General features: G+C 49.4%; 1 protein-coding gene across 5 annotated transcripts in view; it reads left to right on the forward strand.

Moving 5' to 3' along the window:
* Positions 1–23,273, forward strand: part of CDK8 (cyclin dependent kinase 8) — a 77,232-nt gene that overhangs the window by 42,319 nt on the left and 11,640 nt on the right. For all 5 annotated transcript variants that reach the window (XM_075562785.1, XM_075562786.1, XM_075562784.1 and 2 more), the window contains 3 exons: positions 3,830–3,970; positions 18,985–19,042; positions 20,759–20,890. In XM_075562785.1, coding sequence (XP_075418900.1) covers positions 3,830–3,970; positions 18,985–19,042; positions 20,759–20,890 — 331 coding nt within the window. The remainder of the gene's footprint in view (positions 1–3,829; positions 3,971–18,984; positions 19,043–20,758; positions 20,891–23,273) is intronic.

The following is a 23,273-nucleotide window of genomic DNA, read 5'->3' on the forward strand; positions in this document are numbered from 1 at the left end:
CAATTTAGGGATTGAGTTTGATGTTTATGGAGCGAAAGACTGAGGGGGCTTCCAAAAGTTCACGGAAAGATTCCATTCTCTTTTAATCCCATTTCCCTGTGGAATTGGCGAAAGCCCCTGGTGTAAACCCCTGACGTTAGCAAGAAGAATGTGTTAAACTTGGATACTAGATTGAGAGCTGAGTATGGCGAGAGGCATGCCCCTGACTGGCGCTGCAGTGGCAGTTTTCCCCCCGTCTGCAGAATGACATACTTCACTAGGTGGTTCTGAACTGCAATTCTGTATTTGAAAAGCCTTCTAAAGGCCATGCAACATCAAACGCAGGAAATTCTTCTTAGTGATTTGCTGGCTGTCTTTAAAACTGGTATTCACTCGTGTGGTGTATTTTTATTTCCGTCCGCAACAGTGCAGCAGTATACTGAAGTGGCACTGGCCTACTCGGGCATGGGGGAAGTGTTTGTGGTGGAGGGGTCCCCCAGCCCGAGACCAGTGTGGAAGCAGACTCTCGGTCTGTTGTAACTCTCCATGGCCATGTGCCTGGCTGGTCTGGTGACATTGTTTGTAGATCCCCAGAAGCAACTGAATATTTGCACATGTCTGAAGCAGGAGTGGTGGTGCATTTGCTAGGTGAGTGAAGATCAGTGAATTTTCTGTATAGCACGGAGCCCCTGGAGACACAGTGGGCTAGGTGCTAAGCTGCCAACCCCAAGGGCCTTGGGTCAAACTCCACAGCTGCTTCCCTGAGAAGAGCAGGCTTCCTTCCCACCAAGATCCAGAGTCTGGAAACCATAGGGAGCAGGTCTGCCCTGTTAAGTCGAGTCACTGAGTCGCGGCAACTCGACGTTGCTTCCCCTCACTTCTTGGTTTTCACGATCGTCCTTATTTTTACCCATTATTCCATTATCTTGCATTCTCCTTTTCCCCATGAGGTTTTTGAAGCCCCTTCATCATGACACTGCAGTGATAGAAGTAATAGAAACTAAAAGTTTAAATTTATCTTCTTCAAATAGCCGAAACACAAAAATTGGTCTTTATCTTTGCCATTTATGATTTTTAAATAAGTATTGATAAAAAGGCTGGAGTAACTGTAAAATTAATTTTTAATAGATACAGCATATGTGCGTGTGTGTATGTATGTACATATGTATGAATGCCATCTTGCATAGACTTCCTGCTGTCTATGCAGTGACCATCTATCCCAGGGTGGCTAAAAGAGTGTTGAAGCAAATTCACAAAACTTACGTCCTAAACTTTCTTATGGGAGAACATCTGTCAGGACAAACCCAAAAAGCCAAACCTGGCTGTCGAGTTCATTCCCCTGCGCGGCGGTCCTAGGTGAGGTTTCAGAGGCCGTGAGTTTTACAGGCCAGGCGACCTCATTGTTCAGCCTTTGAGGAGCTGGTGGCTTTGAATTGCTGGTCTCAAGGTTTGCAGCCTGTACACAGTTACTAAAAGAAACCAGAATGTCCAAATGCCCGAATACCATGAACCATTTTGTCTCTACTGTGATCCACATGTTTTTATGATAGTTAATGAAGTTTTAAATATGTACTACAGTTTACATACGGGCTCTGTATGTACTAAATTAGGATGGCAGTGCTTTTATTGATAAATAGAAAACTTATGGGGGTGGGTGCTTCACAATGCTCCATTCTTTTTAAAGTTTCATTTCCCCATGAACTTTGTGAAGCCCCCGGTGTATTACTAGCGTCGTTCTCTCAGTGACCATGATATCCTGGCTCATTTTCTGGAAGCCGTTCACATTTCTCTTTCAGCTGAGTTTGTGAATCTGTCTACAGAATTTTGATATAAAACCAGAACAAATTTCAATTAAAAAGGTTGAAAGGTTCAGTTGCCTTCTGAGAATGATATAATGGTTTAAAACGCTGTGCTCATTTCTAGAATTAGAGCTCATTTACATAATATTAACTGTAGCTGGTTTTGGAGATTGAAACTCACCTGGGTTTGCTCTGCTTTCTGATTCACAAGGGGTCTTTCCACTCTGTTTGTAGGTACGTGTTCTGCGTGAGTAAGTGTCATCTGATTCCAAGGTTTTCTTAGTACTAAGAACCCAAAGTCTAAGTGCACAAGACTTTCTAATTTATGAAGTGGTGGTCCACAGCTCATGCTGATTGTAAATAGTGTTTTCTTTTTGTTTATTTTTTAACGTGTGGTTGTGTAAGAAATCTAATCAGAACAAACGGGTTTCTAGCCAGTGGAAACTGACGTACTCTAAAATGAAATCAAATTTCGTAGTCCAGATTTCCAGACCAGTTAACCAGCAGAATCGTAATCCAACACAGTACAGTGTGATATGTTGCAGGCTGGTGCCGTAGTATTCAGTTCCACACCCAGGCACATACATTGATTACATTGCAGCAAGTAGCTGGTGGGCAACACGTGTATTACCAGCTAGTTTTATCACTAGCTGTTGTATCATATTAATATGTTCACGTTCATAAAAACTAAAAGATAATTCTGTTTATTAAAACAATTCTTATCCATTTTACTTTCTTATTGAAGTAGAATTGGCAGGAATGCTGTAGCAGTAGGTAACCAAACAGTTAAGTAAAAAGAACCATCTTAAAAACAAATCCCTTGGGCGCTTGGCATACCTCCTCATCTTTCTTCCATAGTCCGGCTGTAAAGCGAGGGAAGGTGGAGGCTACCTGGCCCTGGCTTTGTGTGATGTCAAAGAGTGGTTGAAAAGGAACTTGGAGTACTCTGTGAAAATGTTCATGGAAGAAATCTAATATGGAATCGATTGGTCATTTAACTTTTCCTGCATATTGTTTCATTCTCCCCCAGGAAATCCTTTAACTTATCAAATAAGGCTCCTGTGTTTCATGTTTTGAACACACTCGCTGCATCACTGCCTGTCCCACCCGCAGTGGACAAGTGGGAGAGGCGGGGCGGCTTGCTTTGCTTTCACGTGTGTTTTTGCCTGTTGAGATCAAAGCCGTCCTGACCTTTTGGCAGAGGTGGTAGTCCATGGTGGTGGTGACTGGCATTTCCAAGCCACCAAGGTTGTTTAGCATCTTTCTGGTTATTTACTGTGCAGTAGTCTGTGTGAACCCTTGGCCTTTTTTTTTTGCTGTGTTGTTTGGCCTGTTAGGCTGTAGAGTTCTGTAGAAAGCGAATCCCAGCCAGCCAGCAGCATCTGCCCCCCTCACACACACTTCTTTTTTCTTTTTAAAATTTGCTTTCTAAAAAACAACAAAAAATATTCTGTTCTTGAGATTTTCTACCAAGGGTAAAAGTGTGCCTGGAAATACAGGACATTTCTATTTCCACTTTAAAAATAAAATCCCAGTATTTCCGAACTCTCCGTGGTAGGCCTTTTCCCAGTCTGCAGGAGCTCTGGTGGTGGGGTGAAGAATTCGGTTGGAGCGTGCCTAACTTTTTGTCAATTAGGTAGACGTATTTCGTGCAGGTGTCGTAGTGGTTTTGCATTGAGTTGCTAACCACAAGGTCCGCAGTTTGAAACCACCAGCTGCTCCCTGGGAGAAGGATGTGCTTTCTACTCCTGGAAAGAGTTGAACTCTGGGAAACCCACAGGGGAAGTTTTACCCTGTCCTGTAGGGTCACTGAGAGTCGGAATCGCTTTTGGTGGCAGTTTGGCTTAGTATTGGATAAAGGCTTAGACAATGAAATGTGTAGGCCAGGGGTTGGGGAATGGGAAAGCGATCTCTCTCTGTTACTCGGCAGTGTGTAGGCCTATGTTTTCAGTATCGTTGGGAGCCCTGGGATGTTTCTTCTTCAGGTGGGAAAACATGACACCTTTCCCAATCTTTTCTGAAGTGGCTGCTGGTGTTTTTCTTTGTTTCAGCACATAATCAAGTTTCACCGAGCCTCGAAGGCCAACAAGAAGCCCGTGCAGTTGCCTCGGGGCATGGTGAAGTCTCTGCTCTACCAGATCCTGGACGGGATCCATTATCTGCACGCCAACTGGGTGCTGCACCGTGACTTGGTGAGTGGGCCCCTGGCTGGGCACTACACAGGACTGACCTCAGGTGCTAGGGACTGGAGGTGGGGGCGGGACCCTGGTGCAGCGCAGGGAGCCCACCTGCTGACCTCAACTCTTGTTGCTCTCTACATCCCCGAGGAAAGCAGTGGTCCATTTTATGTGGCTCACCGGTGGCAGGTTGCAAGGTTGAAGCTGAGCCTTCTGGACCCTACTGCAGACTGAGTTAGGTGTACTGAGAGCCAGAAGGGGAATGCCCGACGGGGCTTTTGTTGGTGTTTGCTGACCCCACTTATTGGTTGAATGCCTGGACTTTAGGGGTGGGCAGCTGGAGCCCCCAGCCCTCCTTGTGAGAGTGATATAGGCATGTCTGCCTTGTGAAGACTGCAGCCTGGGGAGACGGGGCAGCTCTGCGTGCTTGCTCGGTGGGTCGTAATGAGTTGGAATTGACTCACAGGCGGCAGGCTTGGTTTGGGTTACCTTTTTCACATTTGCTTGCTTTTTTACCCCTGACAGACCTATGTTAATCTTAAATGAAGTTTATTATCGAGAAACTTCGCTACGATCAGGTGTATTCCCCTTTTAAGAATTTAAAATGTCAAAGATTGCCTTCTAGTCGAATAGTTTTTGCTCCCCCATCCTCATATAGGATATTATTATTGGTGAAACGTCAAAGCTTTAAATTATTTGAGCCTCAAATTGCCCTTTCTTAATTGCATAATGACATGTTGCTTTTATTCTTTTATTTTTGAGGTAATTGTGAGGTTTCCAACAGTACATTAATTTCAATCAATTAATAGAACAAAGCTTAATAGGTAATTTTATTCAAGGCCACCTCAAGCAGTATTGCTATACAATCATAGAAACACAAAATCAGAATGGGAAGGGAGGAATTGTTTCAGCACTCAGCCTCTGCTCAGGTCCTTACACGTCTGCCTCCAGGCCTTTGCTGAAGCAGTCTGTGTCCCCAGGGGACTGAAGCCATGCTCCTCTTCAGAGTTCTCTGGGCCTGGGGAGCAAAACGAAGCGGATGGGAGCAGGGCAGGGGCTGGTGGGGGTGGAGGGAGAGCTCTTGCAGGAGCTAGGGACCCCTGGAGCAGCTTTGCTTGCCTATTTGGTCCCCAAGGCAGTTTTCAGGGTTTCTTAAAATGTCTCATAATTCACCTCTGTGATCACTCTTTGCCCTCGATCTCCTCATCTTTTGGGGTCATCCTCTCAGAGCCCCACAACAGTGGCCGTCACCTTCTGAGCTCACTCTTCCATGGAACCGAAACCAGCTTGCTGATGCACGGCGGCCCCTGGGTGTCCGCGGCTGTAACTGTTGACAGGAGTAGGAAGCCCAGTCTCTTTCCCGAGTAGCGGCTGGTGGTGCTGGGTTTGCACTGCCAGCTGTGCAGATCGAAGCCCAACACGTAACCACGACACCAGGGCTCGTTGGCTTTTCTATCATTACCTTTCCTTTGAAGGCTCCCTAACGAGCCTAGCGGAGTGTGTTCCCGGGAGATGGTGTCTGTAGCTGTCCACTGAGCACAGACACGTTTGAACATGTCTCGTTTGCAGGCAGAGCTGGAAGCCTCGACACTGCTTAGTGTGCAACTTGCTCTCAGACTGTAGTTAGTGGTGCAAAGGGAACTAGACGAGGGGTGGGAGCAAGCTGGCCTGGGCCCCTGCAAGCGCTCTCTGCCCGAGCGAGAGCCTGTGCGGGCCTGCAGAGGGCGTTCCAGGCTGCAAGTCCGGCCACCTGCTCCTGCGCCTCCTTTCCATAAGGAATCTCTGAGGTGCACACAGGACCTTTCCTTCATGCCCCGTACTCGCCCTGAGACTGCATTCACAGCAGGAATGGGAGCGCACCATGCTTGCTTCTCGCCGACTGCTCTAAGGGAACGATGGTGTTTTTCTTGGCAAGTGTGGTTTTCTGAAGCAGGAATGTGAGCTTCGAGGGGGGCAGTAGAGTGGGTTCGTGCTTTGTTGCAGGCAGTCTCTGATCACCAGAAGAACATAATGCCGTGACTGGGGATCGCCAGGGTGGGGGGGAATGAGAGAGGTCCTCCCCGGGGACTCCCCCTGTGCCAAGATAAAGCTGGACTCTCTCGTGGTGAATTAGTTTTTATTCATTTGCTAGATATTTATTAATTGATTTAAAAAACAAACTGGTAGTTACACGTGAGGAGCCCCGGTGGTCCATTGGTTGAAAGTACTTTTGGTCAGCAGTTCATGCCTACCAGCTGCTCCCCGTGAGAAAGATGAGTCTGGATGCTTGATAGGCCACTTCTGTGTGGAGGGAGGCCCCTTGTGGTGTGGCCACTCCAGCCTCTGCTGGTTCCTGCAGCAGTTGCCCAAATGCCCTGCGCAGGACTGCTTAGAGCTCCCCCGAGCAGTGAGCCCTCCCCTCTGTTGCAGGCACAAGGACTTACTCGGCCATTGTTTCCTCAGAGCGATGCCCTCTGCCCCAGCGTGGGGCTTCCCATCCACAGCTCGTCACTCCCCACTGGGGGACTTCCAGGCCAAAGTAAGAACAAAGTGCCCACCTCCCCCCAGCAGGTTGGCTGTAGCACGGGCCCTGCGGTGCGACGTGACGTTCACGCTCAAAGGTGTTGGTCATATTGGCAGGTGAACTGTAGACCCCACACGGACAACTGTCATTAATAATGAGATTCTTTGAACTGTTTCTGTCGGGTTTGACCAAGTCTGTATTCAAATAAATACTTGAGTGTCTACTATTTTCATGGAAGAATGGAGGTGGCTGAAGGCATCCGTGGGTTGACAGCAGGGGCTGTGCCCTGCCTGGCTCGTGTCAGCTCTGTGTGTTTCCTTGTGAGCACCGTCATTTTGTCGTAAAGGAAGGGATCCTGCCAGCACAGCGGTTCATGCACTGGGCTGCTCACTCCCTCCGCAGGAGACCAGGCATGGCTGGGTGCTCCTGTAAAGACTGCGGCTGTGACAGCCTCCTGCAGCTCCGAGCTGCCCTACAGGATGGCCTTGATGGCAACCCACCGTCTACCTGCTTGCCCTCCTCTCCCCCCCCTCCCGCCATGGCTTTCTCCCTGTGGGTGTGGCCAAACGGCAAGAAAGGCGCTGCACCAGGCCGTTACTTGCTCTGATTGGAAAAGAGAGCATCAAGGGGAGAGAAGAGATGGTCAAGTTTTCAGAATACTTCACTCCAAATTCTAAGCTGTGACCTGCCTGTCTTCGTAAATGTCCTGGAAGGGACACTGAAGCCTCTTGGCACGGCAGCAGCTCTTGGCGGAATGCACGCTTCTAAGGAGGGCGTATGGATGGGCGGTGGGATGGCGGGCACTTTCTACTTGTGTAGAGCCTTTCTCAGTTGGCTAAGAAAAATTGTATAATCTTTTGGGAAAGTGAAATCATAATATTCAGTGTGACTTGGGGTATTTTTATTTTATGTCTGCAAAGAATGGATGTTATTAAATGCAAAAAGGAAGCTGTGCTTTTTTCTGCCTGAAAAGAGGCACCAGTGAGCTCTTTCCGGAAGGAGACCGTGCTAGCTCCTGTCCTGAGAGAGCCGCAAGGTCACGGAGTCTGCCTCTAGCATCGGTGCCTTTGCTTACCCTCCTCTCACTCACTCACTCGCTCACCCACTCAGCCCTTCAGTCACCCACACACTCGCTCCCTCAGTCACTCATCAAACACCCAGTCAACTCGTCCACTCACCTCCCTCCACTCCCTTACCACCACTTGTTCACTCCTTAACCTATTCACTACTCACCATCCACCTGTTCACTTAACCCCCTCATTCACCCACCCACTCACCTATCCCACTCACCCACGCTGACTCCCTCTGCCACCAAGCCGATTCTGACACCTTTGACCCTATAGGAGAGGGTAAAACTCCCCCATAGGATTTCCAAGGCTCTCATTTGTTGTGGAAGCAGGTCCAGGACAGGCCAACGTCCTGCTCACACTGCTGAGGCCCACCCTAAACCCCATACACACAGTCCAGACTTATGTGGCCTCTTCTACGAATGCTCGGGGCATGCATAACCTGTTGTCTCTTGCCCCTAGAGAGGACCAGTCGAGCTGCCTCGTTCAGTTCCTGAGACTGTAACTGGAGAAGCGCACAGCTTCCTTTTTCACCCACCCAGAGCTGTTGGGTTTGAACCGGCACCTTCCCATTGGTAGTCCAGTGCTTAATCCGTGAAAGGAGTGCAGGGAACTTACTAAGCATGTTTTTAAAAACAGACTTACAGGAGGGAAAATGTCTTAATCATGATTACCTGAATAATTCTTAGGAGAGATGTGTTTTCTCTTGGGGGTTTACCTTGGGAGTCTTCATTTCTTAAAATGGGTAGCTAGTGAGAACATAAGACCCCATTCATAACACCGGGACGTGAGAGTAGACGGTGGTCCCAGGCTGCTGCGTGGGCCGACCTCCCCGGGTTTGCAGGCATTTCAGTTAACTATGAACAGGATGCTGCTTCTGCAGTGTGTTCACCTAAACGGCCGATGCCTCCCCTTTACCTGAGGGCCTGATGTGCTTGGATGGGCATAGTGGACATCTCCTTTGCGTATGATTGATTGCCTTGCCTCTCTCAAACCCCCGGGTTACCAAATGACTCTCCTCAGCCACCGTGCCAGCTTAGAGCTCGACTTTTCACTCAGACTTCTCACCAGCCAAAAACGGTGCTTCAGAATAATTCCCTCGGGGGCTTTGAAAAATGGATTCTTCGCTGAAGACAAATGGGTACATAAGCAAATGTGGTGAAGAAAGCTCAGGGTGCCTGGCTATCAAAAGATAAAGCATATAGCATCTGGGGTCTTAAAGACTTGAAGGTAAACAAGTGGCCATCTAGCTTAGAAGCAACAAAGCCCACATGGAAGAAGTACACCAGTCTGTGTGATTTCGAGGTGCTGAAGGGATCAGTTATCAGGCATCAAAGAACAAAAAATCATATCGTTGTGTGCTCACCTCCCCATACAATTGCTAAAGTCAAATGGGTGCATAAGCAAATGTGGTGAAGAAAGCTGATTGTGCCCGGCTATCAAAAGATATAGCATCTGGGGTCTTAAAGGCTTGAAGGTAAGCAAGCGGCCATCTAGCAGGGAAGCAACAATGCCCACATGGAAGAAGCACACCAACCTGTGTGATCACAAGGTGTCGAAGGGATGAGGTATCAGGCATCAAAGAACCAAAATTCATATCATTGTGAATGAGGTGGAGTGGAGACCCAAAGCCCATCTGTAGGCAACTGGACATCCTCGTACAGAAGGGTTGCAGGGAGGAGACGAGCCAGTCAGGTGCAGTGTAGCAACAATGAAACATACAACTTTCCTCTAGTTCCTAAATGCTTCATCCCCACCCACTATCATGATCCCAGTTCTACCATTACAAATCTGGTTAGACCAGAGGTTGTACACTGGCACAGATAGGAACTGGAAACATGGAATCCAGGACAGATGATCCCTTCAGGACCAGTGGTGAGAGTGGCAATACTGGGAGGGTGGAGAAGGGGAAGCAATTACAAGGTTGTACGTATAACCTCCTCTCTGGGGGTGTGGGGAGGATGGACAACAGAAAAGTGGGTGAAGGGAGACGTTGGATAGGGTAAGATGTGGCAAAATAATAATTTATAAATTGTCAAGGGTTCACGGGGAGGAGGGGAAAAATGAGCTGATGCAGGGGCTTAGGTGGAGAGCAAGTGTTTTGAGAATGATGAGGGCAATGAATGTACAAATATGCCTTATGCAATTGATATATGTGTGGATTATAGTAAGAGTTATATGATCACAAGGATCCACATGTGACTTCCTCCCTGGGGGACGGACAGCGGAGAAGGGTGAAGGGAGACTCCAGATAGGGCAAGATATGACAAAATAATAATTTATAAATTATCAAGGGCTCATGAGGGAGGGGGGAGCGGGTAGGGAGGGGGAAAAAAGAGGACCTGATACAAAGAGCGTAAGTGGAGAGCAAATGCTTCGAAAATGATTAGGGCAAAGAATGTACAGATGTACTTTATACAATTGATGTATGTATATGTATGGATTGTGATAAGAGTTGTATGAATCCCTAATTTAAAAAAAGAAAAGAAACGGGAAAAAAAGAGTCGTATGGTTTTGTTTTGTTTTTGTATCATTTGTAGTTTATTGAAATTTTTTAATGACATGAAATGTGTTCTGCAAAGTAATTCTCGAAGCCTGACATCCCTGGTGGGGGTACGAATGCTCTTTTGCTGACTTACCAGAGCATGATTTTCATTTTCTTCGCTTTGACCATGTGCTGTTTGTCTTGGCATGCTCTCATTTATTTACATAGCTACCTCTTATCACCTGCAAACATGAATTACATTTGTTTCATGGCTATTTCATTTTCGAGTCCTTTGTTTTTTTAAAAAAAGAAAAACCGTTTCTTTGATTAGAGGTTGAACATTGTGTGTGCGTTTTGAGTCAGATTCATCCTGTCTCCATTTTTGACATACTGTTCTTTTATGAGGAGCCCTGTTGGTATACCGCATTAGGCATTAGGCAGCGAATCCAAGGTCTCAGGGCTCAGAAACCCAAAGGGGCAGGTGAGCCCTGTCCTGGAGGGCCGCTGTGGGTTGGAATGGGTTGATGTTGAAGCACTGGCAGTGAGTGTTGTTTGAGCTTGGCTCTCCTTTATCTCACACAAGCCGCGTGTTTCCAAAACCCCTAAAGCGATGCCTCATCGGCTGTTGAGGAGAAGACTGGCTTGTCTGATGTGTGGTGGTGTGCACTGCTGCGTGAGTCTGCTCCGGTTCGTACGGACCCGTGTGCAGCAGAACGGAGCAGCACGCGGTCCCGGGCCTTCTCAGTGCAGTGTGAGCCCGTTGTTGCAACCACTGCGTCAGTCCGTCTTGTCAAGGACCTGCCTCGCGCTCCTCCTCGTTTTCCTGCGTGGTGCTCTTCGCCAGGGACTGGTGAACGCGCATCTCCGCATCGTCTAGTCAGAACACCAGGAATTGGTTTTTCAAACGAGGATTTTAATGTTGTCTATATTATGGTAAGGCACTAAAGGGTTTTTATTCCTGTGTAACTTTCTAATAATAGAGTCAGACATTAGAGTGTTAGATTATTTTCCAGATATCTGAAGATTTGCCAAAGTAATGTAATCGTTAAGGATAGAATATATTAACATTTGTTCTGATCTCAACTGAAATTACTTAGACTAAGTTATTGGTATCCACAGCCACATAAATCTTTGATTAAAGTCTTTTCAATTTGGTGATCTTATCTCTGTTGGGTATAAGAAGCCATCAGGAAATCAAATGTGTGTCCATAGAATAAGCACAGCACATCGCCATTTTCAAATTCAGGCCAACACAAAAGGTCAAGATTTTGTGTAAATCTTTGTAAGCATTCTAAGGGCTGTTTTTTATTTTGAAAATACAATTACTTATTAAACCAGCAACTTAAGAATACTTTTATTGGGGGCTCTTACATCTCATCACAATCCATACATTCATCCATCGTGTCAGGAACATTTGTACCTATATTGCCACCATCATTGTCAAACTATTTTCTTTCTGCTTGAGCCCTTGATCTCAGCTCATTCCTCCCCCCGCCCTCTCCCACCCTTCCTCATGAACCCTTGACAAGTTATAGATTATTATTTTCATATCTTACATCGTCCTCTGTCACCCTTCACCCACTTTTCGGTTGTTCGTCCTACTGGGAGGGGCTATATGTTGATCCTTATGATCAATTTCCTTTTTCTCCCCCACCTTCCCCTTATCCTCCTGGTATCTATCTCTATTCTCATTGTTGGTCCTGAGGGGTGTATCTATCCTGGATTCCCTGTGTTGTGGGCTCTTGTCTGTAGCAGTGTGCATGCTCTGGTCCATTCCGATTTATAAGTAGAATTGAGGTCATGACAGTGGGTGGGGGCATTAAAGAACTAGAGGAAAGTTATAGGTTTCACCACTGCTACACCTACTGCACCTTGACTGGCTCATCTCTTTCTGTAAGGGGATGTCCGATTGTCTGCAGATGGGCTTTGGGTCTCCAATCTGCTCGCTCCCCCCTCCCCCAATTCATATTGGTATGATTTTTTTTCTGGGTCTAAGATGCCTGATACCTGATCCGATGATCCCATCAACACTTCAGGATCACACAGGCTGGTGTGCTTCTTCCATGTGGGCTTTGTTGCTTCTTCTAAGCTAGATGGCCACTTGTTCATCTTCAAGCCTTTAAGACCCCAGACACTTATCTTTTGATAGCTGGGCACCCTCAGCTTTCTTCACTACATTTGCTTATGCACCTGTTTTGTCTTAAGCAATAGTGTTGGGAAGCATAGAATGCCAGGTTATTAGAACAAAGTGTTCTTGTGTTGAGGGAGTACTTGAGGCAAGGCCCAATGTCTATCTGCTACCTAATTCTTAACATTTAGACACAAGTACATAAATCTATTTCCCTATCATTAGATATAAATATATTTACATGTGTGCGTGCCTGTATTTAAACCTCTATAAATGTCCTTTGCCTCCTGGTTCTTTCCTCTATTTCATTTTACTTTCCTCTTGTCCCACCATCATGCTCAGCCTTCGTTCAGGTTTAGTAATTACTCGCTGTAACATTGCCTTCCTCTATTAAGCCCCACTAGGTACCCTATGCTCTTCTCTCAATTGATTTTAGTTCACTTGTTGCTCCCTTGTCCCTCCCTGGTTTGGTTGACAACCCCCCTCCTTCCTTTCGCCCATGCCCCCCCTCATCCCCCAACCGTCAGTCCCATTGTTTTTTGTCTCTGAATTATTTATCTAGAGAGACATGCAGAGACATTAATAAGCACAAAAAACAGGCAAAGCCAAACAAAGGAAGACAAAATCAACAAAACAACAACAAACAAAATAACCACAACAAAAAGAAAGCCAATGACAAAAAAAGGAAGAGCCTGTAAATAGTTCCAGGTCTTAAACCAGTGACTGTTATTGAATCCTTAATGATTAAAAAAGAAACGAGTCAGTCCATCGAGTCAGTCCATCGTGGCCTTCTCCCCCAGGACAAGAGGTTCCTCCCCTTCCCAGCGCCGCATTCTCAGTCACCCAGCAGCCCGTGCTGCGGCTGCAGGCCATGGCGACATTAGCTCGTGGTGTGGGCTCTGGCCTGTGGTTCAGCCTCACAGACAAGCCTGGTGCCTTCGCAGTGAGCGTTTGTGTGCTGAGAGGGACTAGAGCTTGTGTTTGGTCCCCGGCCCTCCCCTCCAGCCATGTCTCCACAACTGGTGCATTCTCACTGACCTAGCGGCTTTCAGGGTCACCAGCCCTTCCCTAGCTTGGAGGATCGGGTGGGACAGGCCTAAATCCCCAGCCCTTGCCAGCGCTCCCCTTCAGCTGTGCAGTGCCCCTCGGTGACCGTCGACTGGGACGGTGTGTGTGAAGGTGAGTTCTCTTGGCAGGCCCCAGCAGTGCGTCGTTCTGTTGTGCACGTTGAGTTACCGTGGTGGGAACCTGCTCTACAGTACTTACTGTGCCCGCGTCTTGGGTGGGTAGTGCTGGGCCACCCTGGGCAAGAAGGAGTGTTCCCTGTGGGGTTTCAGGGTCGGGCGTCTTATTGTCACACAGCCGTCATCTTTGCACATCCTCTGGTTCTTACCTGCCGCTGGCTGATCTTCTCTGGTTTCCCCTTGGGTGACACCAGCTGGCACAGCCCAGGGCCACCTTGAGGGACCTTCGTGGTGAAGATCAGGTGGACGAAAGCTCAGCATGAAAGCGAGCAGCAGACAGGTGGCAGGGAGCGTTGAAGACTAACCAGAGAAGGTAGGAGAAGCCCCAAGGGGCATGTTCACGACGGGGCTTTTCCTGGACAAAGGAATTAGAAGACAGTGGACTAAGAGCAAGGAGGAGCAATGGAGGGCCTTAGGTTTCCATTTTCTCCCCTCGGGCGGAAGGAGGGAAACGCTAAGTCCTTGCTGGACTGGGCCTGAGGTTTGCGTGGATCTGGGCTCCACCAGGCGTGTGTGATATGCAGGTTGGTCGAGATTCCACTTGCATTGGCACCTGGGGTTCAGTGTGGAGTCGTGAGTGAGTGGCTGCGACAGTGGTCTCCAACAGAGCAGTGATTGTGAGGATGTGACAGAACCAGGTAGTGGGGTCGCCATGAGACGCACAACCCACCCCTGACAGGGACAAGCGAGTGCCGGTCGTCATCTAGTCCCCTAGGGGCAGGACCCCTTCCCATCCTGCTCACCGCTTTCCTTTGCTACCCAGAACAGCTGATGCTGGATGTGCTCTGCATGTTTCCCTCTGAGGGCGCTGTGCCAGACTCCAGCACAGAGGGTGCCTGGGCCCAGCCTCTGGCCCGGCACCCTTTCCTGAACAAGAGGGAGCTGTAGGTTAGGGAGAAGAGGCTGATGGGAGAAGAATCCACCCATGGAAGGGATGGGGAGGCCAGAATGGATTTTAGGGTTCTCTTGGCCTGATCTCCAAGGACTAGGGAGTCAGTTGCATCCAGGATTCAGGCTGTGCTCCATCTGGGGGTGCATTCTGGATGCCAGTATGTGGTCTCACTGTCTCCTGGTGTGGCTTTTCCTTGTTTTTACAATCCAGGCTACTTGCATTCCTGGGAAGACTCCCAGCTTCATCTTCCCCACTTGTCCCTTGTGTCTGTGTGGTTTCATAGTGACAGGGCAGCCTAATGATCTCTCCCAAAAGTCAGCCACCAGGGCCTGCCCCACGGAAGCTCCTCCCCACCAGGGCCTGCCCCACGGAAGCTCGTGTGCCAGCGACAGCTGGACGTCCACTCCAAACGTCTTCTCGCTGCAATGACACGAGGGCTCACTGCTCAACAATGGGCTTGCTGTAAGAAATGACTTCCCAGCAGTGAGTGTGTGCTTCGCTTGTCTGAGCAGTACCTAGGATATTTAAAATCAGAAGAAAGTTAGCTATTGTTACAATGTCTACTAGTAGTGTCTGATAGAGAAGATGCTATTATCAGCTCAAATGTGAAATCGCAGATGCTATTAGGAAATACCACATCCAAGTATGAGGAGAAAGGTGGTGGGAAAGTGGAATGAAAGAGAATGGTGTTTTTCTATGAGTGTTTTGAAGCCCCATTTTAATCAGAAAGGGCACTTGGAGTGAGTACTACAATGACAAATGACCAAGCTGATTCAGAGCCCCCGTTGTGTGTCCAGAAGGCCTACCATCAGGCTCTCTGCAGGCAGTGTCTGGGCAGACCTTGGGGCAGTGACATTTCACTGGGGGCTCTTACAACAATTCATACAGCAGTTGTATCAAACACATTTGTACATAGGTTGCTATCATCATTTTGAAAATATTTTCTTTCTGCTTGCGCCCTTGCTGTTTGTTTCCGTAGTGAGATCCCTCATGATGCACTCTTCCTATGGACTCAGTACAGTGGTGAGCATACGGACACCCCGTCTCACCCCCAAGTGAAGTTCCTGCAGTTACCTGGACAGATCGGCCCCCATTCATGTCCCAGAGCTGTGGGCTGTGATGGCCCGCCTCCCTCTGCCTCCCTAGCCTGTGCGCAGCCCTAAAGTGAAACCCACGCGCCATCCCTGCTGTTCACCAAATCTGTGTCCCGGGGGCCAGTAGCCGACAAGAAAGGGGAGCCCGTGGCACAGTCTTCACAAACGCTGACTCTTCCTTGGGAGACATGGCGAGGAGGACACCACAGCTCCACACTGGCCCGGGGCTAGTGGGTTTCAACATTCGTGGCAGCAGACCAGAGGGTACCTCTGTGCGTGGTGTGCAGTAAAACGTGCAAACCCCGGCGGAGCCTGTGAGAGCAGGGCCAGGCAGAGAGCCCTTGGACGCTTAGATCTTTGCTCTCGCTCTAAGACTGGGGCTCCCCATCAAAGTGGAACACCTGGGACACATGCGAACCAAGCCTCTTGCAGCTCCCGTGAGTTGCAGTGCACTTGGAGGTGCCTGTACGTGCCTCCATCGTGCTTTGCAGTCATTTTGGACTTCACATCACCATGGCAACAGATACAGAGCGGAGCAGGAAATGCATCAGTAGCACTTAGAGTTCCCAGCAAAGTTCTTGATGTTCTTTTGAGGTGCTTCTGGCTGACAGCATGTACAGATTCTCAGACTGTTCACCATCCTTGTGGTTAAATGCAAACTCATTGCTGTCGAGATAATTCCAACCCATAGTGACCTTGTAGGACAGGGTCATGGTTTCATGGAAGACCCCCGTTAATTAGCCTAATACAAGTTTCCTGCTCCCGCTCCAGGATCGGTGTCTTAACAGTGTGTCCGCAGCCATGCAAGGCATCGCCAGTGGCTTCAGCTACGGAGAGTCATTCAGGGTTTTGAAAGCCGTGAGAACAAGAGGAACTGTGCCCAGCGGCCAGTACTGAACATTTCCATTCTAAAATCTTGATCAAAAGGTAGTGGAGGGGATGCGGGACAGTGTTGGACGTTGCCGTCGGCTCCAGAATAACTGGAGCGGTAAAGATTGGACAAACTACACAAAGTGCTGCCCTGGGATGGTCTTGACACCTTAAGCCAAAAGCATCCCTTGCAGTCTTACGTGGAGCAGTAGTTTGGCGGGACTGCCAGGAGCCTGGTGCTGTGTTAGGAAAGGACCGTTGGGCTCAAAGGGGCCTAGTGTCGCGGGTGCCTGTGCGACTGCTTGCCGTGGGCCAGCGGTGTGACACCTGCGCTGTAGGGTCACCACGAGTCGGCCTCCACTCAGCGGTAGTGTGCGGGGTCCAAGTGACGTGCGCCACAGGCCGCGAGAGGACTGAGAGGCAGTGGGCTTTTGTTAGTGGAGGGCCAGCTCAGAAAAGGAGGCAAGGCACCGTGTGATTCGATGGTTGTCTTTACTGCATGCTCCGTATTGAGACGGCTGAGTCTGGCGTGTGTCTGCCGCATGTACTCTCAACAGCAAAATGGGATTCTATTTTCGGAGCATTCTCATAGAAAACCTAAATTCATGTAGTGGAGACCGTTTGTCATAGGTTACCTCCACTTGGTGCTGAATGCTCAAACAGGACCTCTCCTTGTTTCTGACCAACCTCTCCCCCGCTTCTCTACCTGTGCATGCCCCATCTCTCAGAGAAGAGGCCTGGGAAGGGGGGTGGATGCGCTGGGGCCAATGGAAAGACCCTTTGTTACTGTTGCTAGCTGCCTTCCAGGCAGTTCTGACCCATAGTGACCCTTAGCACCACTGGACCAGAGCACTGCCCTGCGTCATCCACTAGTGTCATGAAAGCAGCACTTTATTTTTTTCCCTTTTTAAATTATTTTTTTAATAAATTATTTTGTTGGGGCTTGTACAACTCTTATCACAGTCCACACATACAACCATTGTGTCCAGCACTTTGTACATGTGTTGCCATCATCATTCTCAAAACATTTGCTTTCTACTTGAGCCCTTAGTATCAGCTCCTCATTTCCCCTCCTCCCTCCCCACTACCCCCTCCCCCATGAACCCTTGATAATTTGTAAATTATTGTTTTGTCTTATCTTACACCATGCAACATCTACCTTCACCCACTGCTCTACTGTCCGTCCCCCAGGGAGGTTATATGTAGATCCTTGTAATGTTTCCCCTTTCTCCATCACCTTCCCTCCACCCTCCCAGTATCACCACTGGTCCTGAGGGGTTCTTCTGTCCTGGATTCCCTGTGTTTCCACTTCCCACCTGTACCAGTGTACATCCTCCGGTCCAGCCAGATTTATAAGGTAGAATTGGGATCATGATAGTTGGGGAGAGGAAGCATTCAAGAACTAGAGGGAAATTGTATGTTTCATCATTGCTATACTGCACCCTGACTGGCTCATCTCCCTGCAGCCCTTCTGCAAGGTGATGTCCAATTGCCCACAGATGAGCCCTGGGTCCTCACTCCGCACCCCCCTTCATTCACAATGATAGAATTTTTTGGTCTTTGATGCCTAATACCTGATTCCTTCGATGCCTTGTGATCTCACAGGCTGGTGTGCTTCCATGTGGGCTTTGTTGTTTCTCGGTTAGATGGCTGCTTGTTTATCTTCAAGCCTATAGGACCCCAGATGCTATCTCTTGATAGCCGGGCACCGACAGCTTTCTCCACATTTGTAAAGCAACACTTTAAAACCACCCTCTCTCGTTGACTGCACCATCTGCCTTCCGAAGGAGTCCCACCTGTGGGGACCCTAGAGGGTGGAACCAAGCCTCCCCACGGGGCTTCCAAGGCTCCGAGGGAAGCAAACTGGTCATACCTTCCTCTTGCTGGTGCACCCCAACTGTTGGTGCCTGCACCACCAGGAGACCCTGCTTATGGATCGTGAGTTTGTCCAAAGTAAATTTAAATTCCCTTCATCCGTCAGGCCAGCAGCTACCACTCTCGGAGCAGACGGCAGCAGCCTTCTGTCCCCCGAGGGGAACCACCACCGGTGACTAGCAGCCCCGTGCTTCGCCCACCCCACCGCGCCACACGGCTCCTAGTAGACCCCAGCACAGCTTCACACGTTAGTCAGCCGGCATACTTTTGGACAGTTTTAAAGTTGTTTGAAATACCAACTTAGTAAAATCTCACTGTACATTTTAACTCCCTTTTTATGTTTGGACGCCGACGATGAAGACAAATTTCAGAGGTGTTGGCGTCGTGGGGGCTTGGAGAGGGGAGTTCATTGCTTGGTTTGCCGGATTGTTTGCCAAAGCATTCACAAGTCGTTCTGTGGTTTCTTTTGGTTTTCCTTCCAAAAACGACATATGGTGGCGGCTTCCTGTGACATCATCTCTGAAGAGCCTTGTTTCCTTGAAGTCACAGTTGGAAGCGTTACCTGGACTCGCTGTGCAGCTCTGTCCGCTGCTCCTCCCAGCGTGGGGGCAGCCAGGCTCAGGCCCACAGAGGGTTGGGCCTGCTGCGTTGCATATTCATGAGTGGAGTGCTTTGGTGATGTCCCAGTCTCTGTTTTATTTTGGATACATAAAGTCTGTGTGTGTGTGTGTGTGTGTGTGCGTGCGCGCGTGCACGCGCGTTCCCCCCCCCCCCCGTTTTGTAACGTAGGTTTATGCTGTATGGGCATGTTGTCTATTTAAGAGAAACGACTGCTGTGTACTGAAAAAAACACATTATTTTGTTTCCACAGAAACCTGCTAATATTTTAGTTATGGGCGAAGGTCCCGAGCGAGGAAGAGTAAAAATTGGTATGTTATATCTTTGATAAGTAATGGCATAGCCCTGGTGTAAGACATCTGCAGGCAGCTGTCTCCCTTCCGTCTACTGCAGTCATTGCTTCACACATGCATACGGTGTCCTGGAGGGAAGCCATTTTTAAGGGTGTGCATAAAGCGGAAAATAGATCGGTCCTGCCAGACTGTCTTCAGAGACGGGAGCGGCCTGACAAACACCACAAGTTTCTCAGGAACCTCTGCCTCTGGAGAGCCAGCGCCCCGCTCATCAGTCTCTAGGGTGCACAGTGTCCCAGTTTGCATGCCACCCACCTTGGACCTGCACTGGCCTTGTCCAGATCTCATGCCCGGCTCAGGCCTCGTGTGCAGAGCTCTCCTTTCCCTGGTCTCAGAGTCCGGGGCCTCGCCAACCTGCCCCCCCCCCCGTCATTCCCCTGTCGTGTCCCTTGCCTGCATTTGGGTGGTTTTAGCACACACACTAAAATGTCAAATAGACGTGAAGAGACAGCAGAGTTGGGGGTGGTGACAGAGTTGTGGTTTCTGGGGGCCAGATTGAATTTGAGCGTGAGGTGCCTGCTGCGGTGCATGCACAGTGTACCACCCCTCCCTGAGCATCCCTTATTAAGCCCCCCAAATCCCACTTCTAATTAGATGCTAGTTTTTATCTTATCAAATAAACTCTACTCAGTTTTGAGCCGTGGGAGCCTTTGAGACACCTCCAAGGTCTCTGCAGTGGTCCCTGTGGTGCCACCAAGTTCAAGTAGACGTTCAGAGTAGGCAAAGTAGAAGATGACACGTCATGCAGCAGTGAACAGACTGGGGCGTTTTCTGCAAGAAAGCCATCTCATCTAGCAGCTTCGGTGCAAGGCAGCGATGGTGGCAGGCTGAGGAGACACTAGCCCGAATTCTTCTCCAAACCAGAGTTCTGGACTCTCACTCACCGTTTTAATTCTTCATCCAATCCTGTGGTTTTGTGGTGGCTCTCTGTTTTGTTTCAGACCAGTGTGAATGGACCCAGAGACCCGTGAGTCTGGACACGTTTGGTCAGTAGTAGGGGCTCCTTAGTCAGCGTGCATTGGCAAAGGCTGAGTAAATGCCCTAGCCCCGGGCTGGTGCTCTTGGGACGGGGAGTGAGAGACACAGTCTTCCTGTCAGACGCCTGCTTAGTGGGACCCTGGCATCCACCCGGCTCCAGCTCCAGCCCCCCTCGGGAGTTTGTGCCCTTGCTCCAATCACGCAGCTACTTGTGACCCTGTCTGCCCATCCAAACACAGAGTAGATGACCTCCAACGTCTTCTGGTTCAGAAGACGAAATCTCCAAAATCAGATTTGTGAAATTCCCTCAGCTCAGTGGCGAAGTAGTGGTCCGGCTCTTTAGGCTTCAGGTTGCAAACAGACAAATGAAAGTCACAGATAAACTGCCCCAGGTCTCAGGGCAGTGGCCAGTCCAAAGACCAGGCATGTGGCTTACCCACCCTGTTCACCTGAAGGTGCTGGGCCTGGGGAGGGAAGCAGGGAGGGTGCCCTGAGGCCTCAGGGAGCAGAGCTGTTTAGGGACCACCTGGTAGGAAGAGCAGCATGCGGGCTGGTTGTCCAGCGGGGCCTTTGGTGAGTGAGGCCCCTGGACGACTTAGAGGTCAGCGCCATCCTACGAGGCACAGAGGGAGCGAAGACGTCTTGGTGACACTTGTGAAAACCCAGTTACTTAATGTGCCTCCTTTTATTTTGCAGCGGATATGGGCTTTGCCCGCCTATTTAATTCACCTCTGAAGCCTTTAGCAGATCTGGACCCCGTGGTCGTCACGTTCTGGTACAGAGCTCCCGAGCTCCTGCTGGGAGCAAGACATTACACCAAAGCTATTGGTGAGTACAGCTACAGCGCCCCCAGTGGTTGCTGGAAGGATGTGCCGCAATGCTGTGTGTGTTGACAGGTCTTCAGATGGAGTCGTACAGGAAATTAGAAAGTTCGTGAAAAAAACTAATCCCATGTCACAGCTCGAGAATACTACCATTCTGATAGCTCAAACACACAACAAACTAAACTACTGTTGTGTCGATTCTGACGCCTAGTGACAGGACAGGCCCCATTGGGTTTCTGAGACTCTAAATCATTATGGAAGCAGACTGCCTCGTCTTTTCCCACAGATGAGCTGGTATGTTCACACCCACCCAACACTTCCTCCACGGTGCCACCAAGGCACCTTGTAATTAGTGAGTGCTGACCCACAGTGACCCTGTGGAAGAGAGTGGAGTGGCCCTTGGGGGTCTCCAAGACTTCTGGTTCTTTCCAGGAGCTGACTGCTGACCCTCATCTCCGTCCAGAGGAGGGACTGGGCTAGAACTGTTGCCGGTGGCTGCTGGATGGGAGTGCCTTCCCATTGCCCTCTTTCTGCAGAGAAAAATAGACGACTTAAACAAAACCATTTTTCATGAGTATTTTTCTCTTAAAATGAAGTTTTAAATTTAACTTTTCAGCAAAAAGAAATAAAATTGGTTACATTTGAAATTATTCAACTTCCAACAATATGTTTCTACTCCTAAAGATAAGGAAAAACACCAAAAACCATGAGTTTAGGAACTTTTCATTGACTTTGAAAATTTTGATGTCTCCTTATTGTGAAGAATTAAGAAAGTGGGCTGTCATTAGAGGGTCTTTAAAACGACCGTGGGAAGCTTCCAGGATCTTTCGGCTCCTTTTTCCTCGAGCTGTGTGAAGCCCCTGCGCACAGCCTCTCGGGCACTAGGTCAGCGTTGTCGTTAGCTGGGCCTCCCGGCCTGGATTTCCGTCTGCAGGCACATGTGGTGCACTGGCACCACGCATGTGCTGGACAGCATCCAGGGCACGGCTTCTGCAGGCTGACATTGTCATGCTGTGCATCGTCTTTTGGGAAGGGCTCTTGCCACCCTTCCATCTCCTTCCTTTCACTCTGTCTGGTGTGTGCGGAGTTCTCGTGTCTCCTGGGTCACCCACTCCACATGGAGACTTCCAGTCTCTCTCTGCTTGGCCAGGCCTTAAGCCGCCCTCGCCTCTCTCCTCTCCACTCCTTCCTCCATTCCTCTGTGTCGCATCCGCTGCTGTCGGGCCTCGTGAGCCCATCGCTTACTTTGCCAGAACATACTGGCACATAAGGAAAGGAAAGCTACTTTTGAGGCCCACTTTCCCGTCTCCACGTTTCTGAAATTTGTTTGAACTGAAATTCAGTTGCCTGGTTTGGAACTTCTAGGAACAAAACGGTTTTCCGTCAGCAGTTCCGTGATATTCCATTGTCTTCCAGCATTGGCGTGGCTGAAGAGACAGACGGAGAGAGAGAGAGAGAGAGAGAGAGAGAGAGAGAGAGAGAGAGAGAGAGCGAGGAGAGAATATTGGGGGAAGATTTACAGAGCGGGCCAGTTCTCTAGTCACGAATCTGTCTCATCGCCCTCCCTGCAGTCCCCTTGATGTAGTGACCCGCACCCCACCTCCTCGTCCTGTTCTCTCTCAACCTGGCCCTTGGGCAGGTGTGCCTGCGTGGTCTCCACGGTCGACAGTTCCAAGGCGTGCAGACTCCCTAGTCTGTTGTTCTCCTCAGAACTGTCTGGGTTGGACCCATGGGTGAGTTCAGTTCCAGGCCTGAAGGTGACCAAGGGCTTCGCCTGGTCTCTCTGACCCGTGGGCCCATTTTCTTCCTTTCTCACCATTCTTACTCTCGTTTCCTGGGAGGCTCACTCACTGCTGTTGGTCTCTCTCTTGAGACCAACAAGATGTTTCATTGCTTGGAGTCAGGCTGTCAGGCTGGCCACGCCATTCTCTCTGCGCATGGCATATTTGGTGTGAGGCTGACATTGCATCTGTGGAAATACCCGGTGCTGGCCTCCCGGGACAGATCCTTCTGGACCACTCTTTCTGTTGTGGTCTGGTTTAGTCTCAAGAACACAGTGCTCCCACGACAACCATGGGCAGCTTGGCTGTGTCCCTCAGGCTCTCCAGGAGTTGGGGCTGGCCTGCTGGCAGTGCCACCTAACTAGTTAGCTGGTCTTCCTTATAGTCGGCCTTCTTGTTTGCCCACCGACTCTCACTTTTCCCTGGGCTGAGGGTACGGGAACTGTTGGGCTCTTGGTTGGCTCTTGACGTTTGGGAGGGAGATTACCAGGGCAGCCTACTTAGGGCTCGGTGCACACAGACCACGCCTGGACCCTAAGTGCCAGAATACCCAGCTGGGTGCAACTGTGCAGTTCTCAGGGGAGGAAGTCTCTGAAGAAGGGCCCT

The sequence above is a fragment of the Tenrec ecaudatus genome, chromosome 11 (assembly GCF_050624435.1).
Source record: "Tenrec ecaudatus isolate mTenEca1 chromosome 11, mTenEca1.hap1, whole genome shotgun sequence".
NCBI lineage: Eukaryota > Metazoa > Chordata > Mammalia > Afrosoricida > Tenrecidae > Tenrec > Tenrec ecaudatus.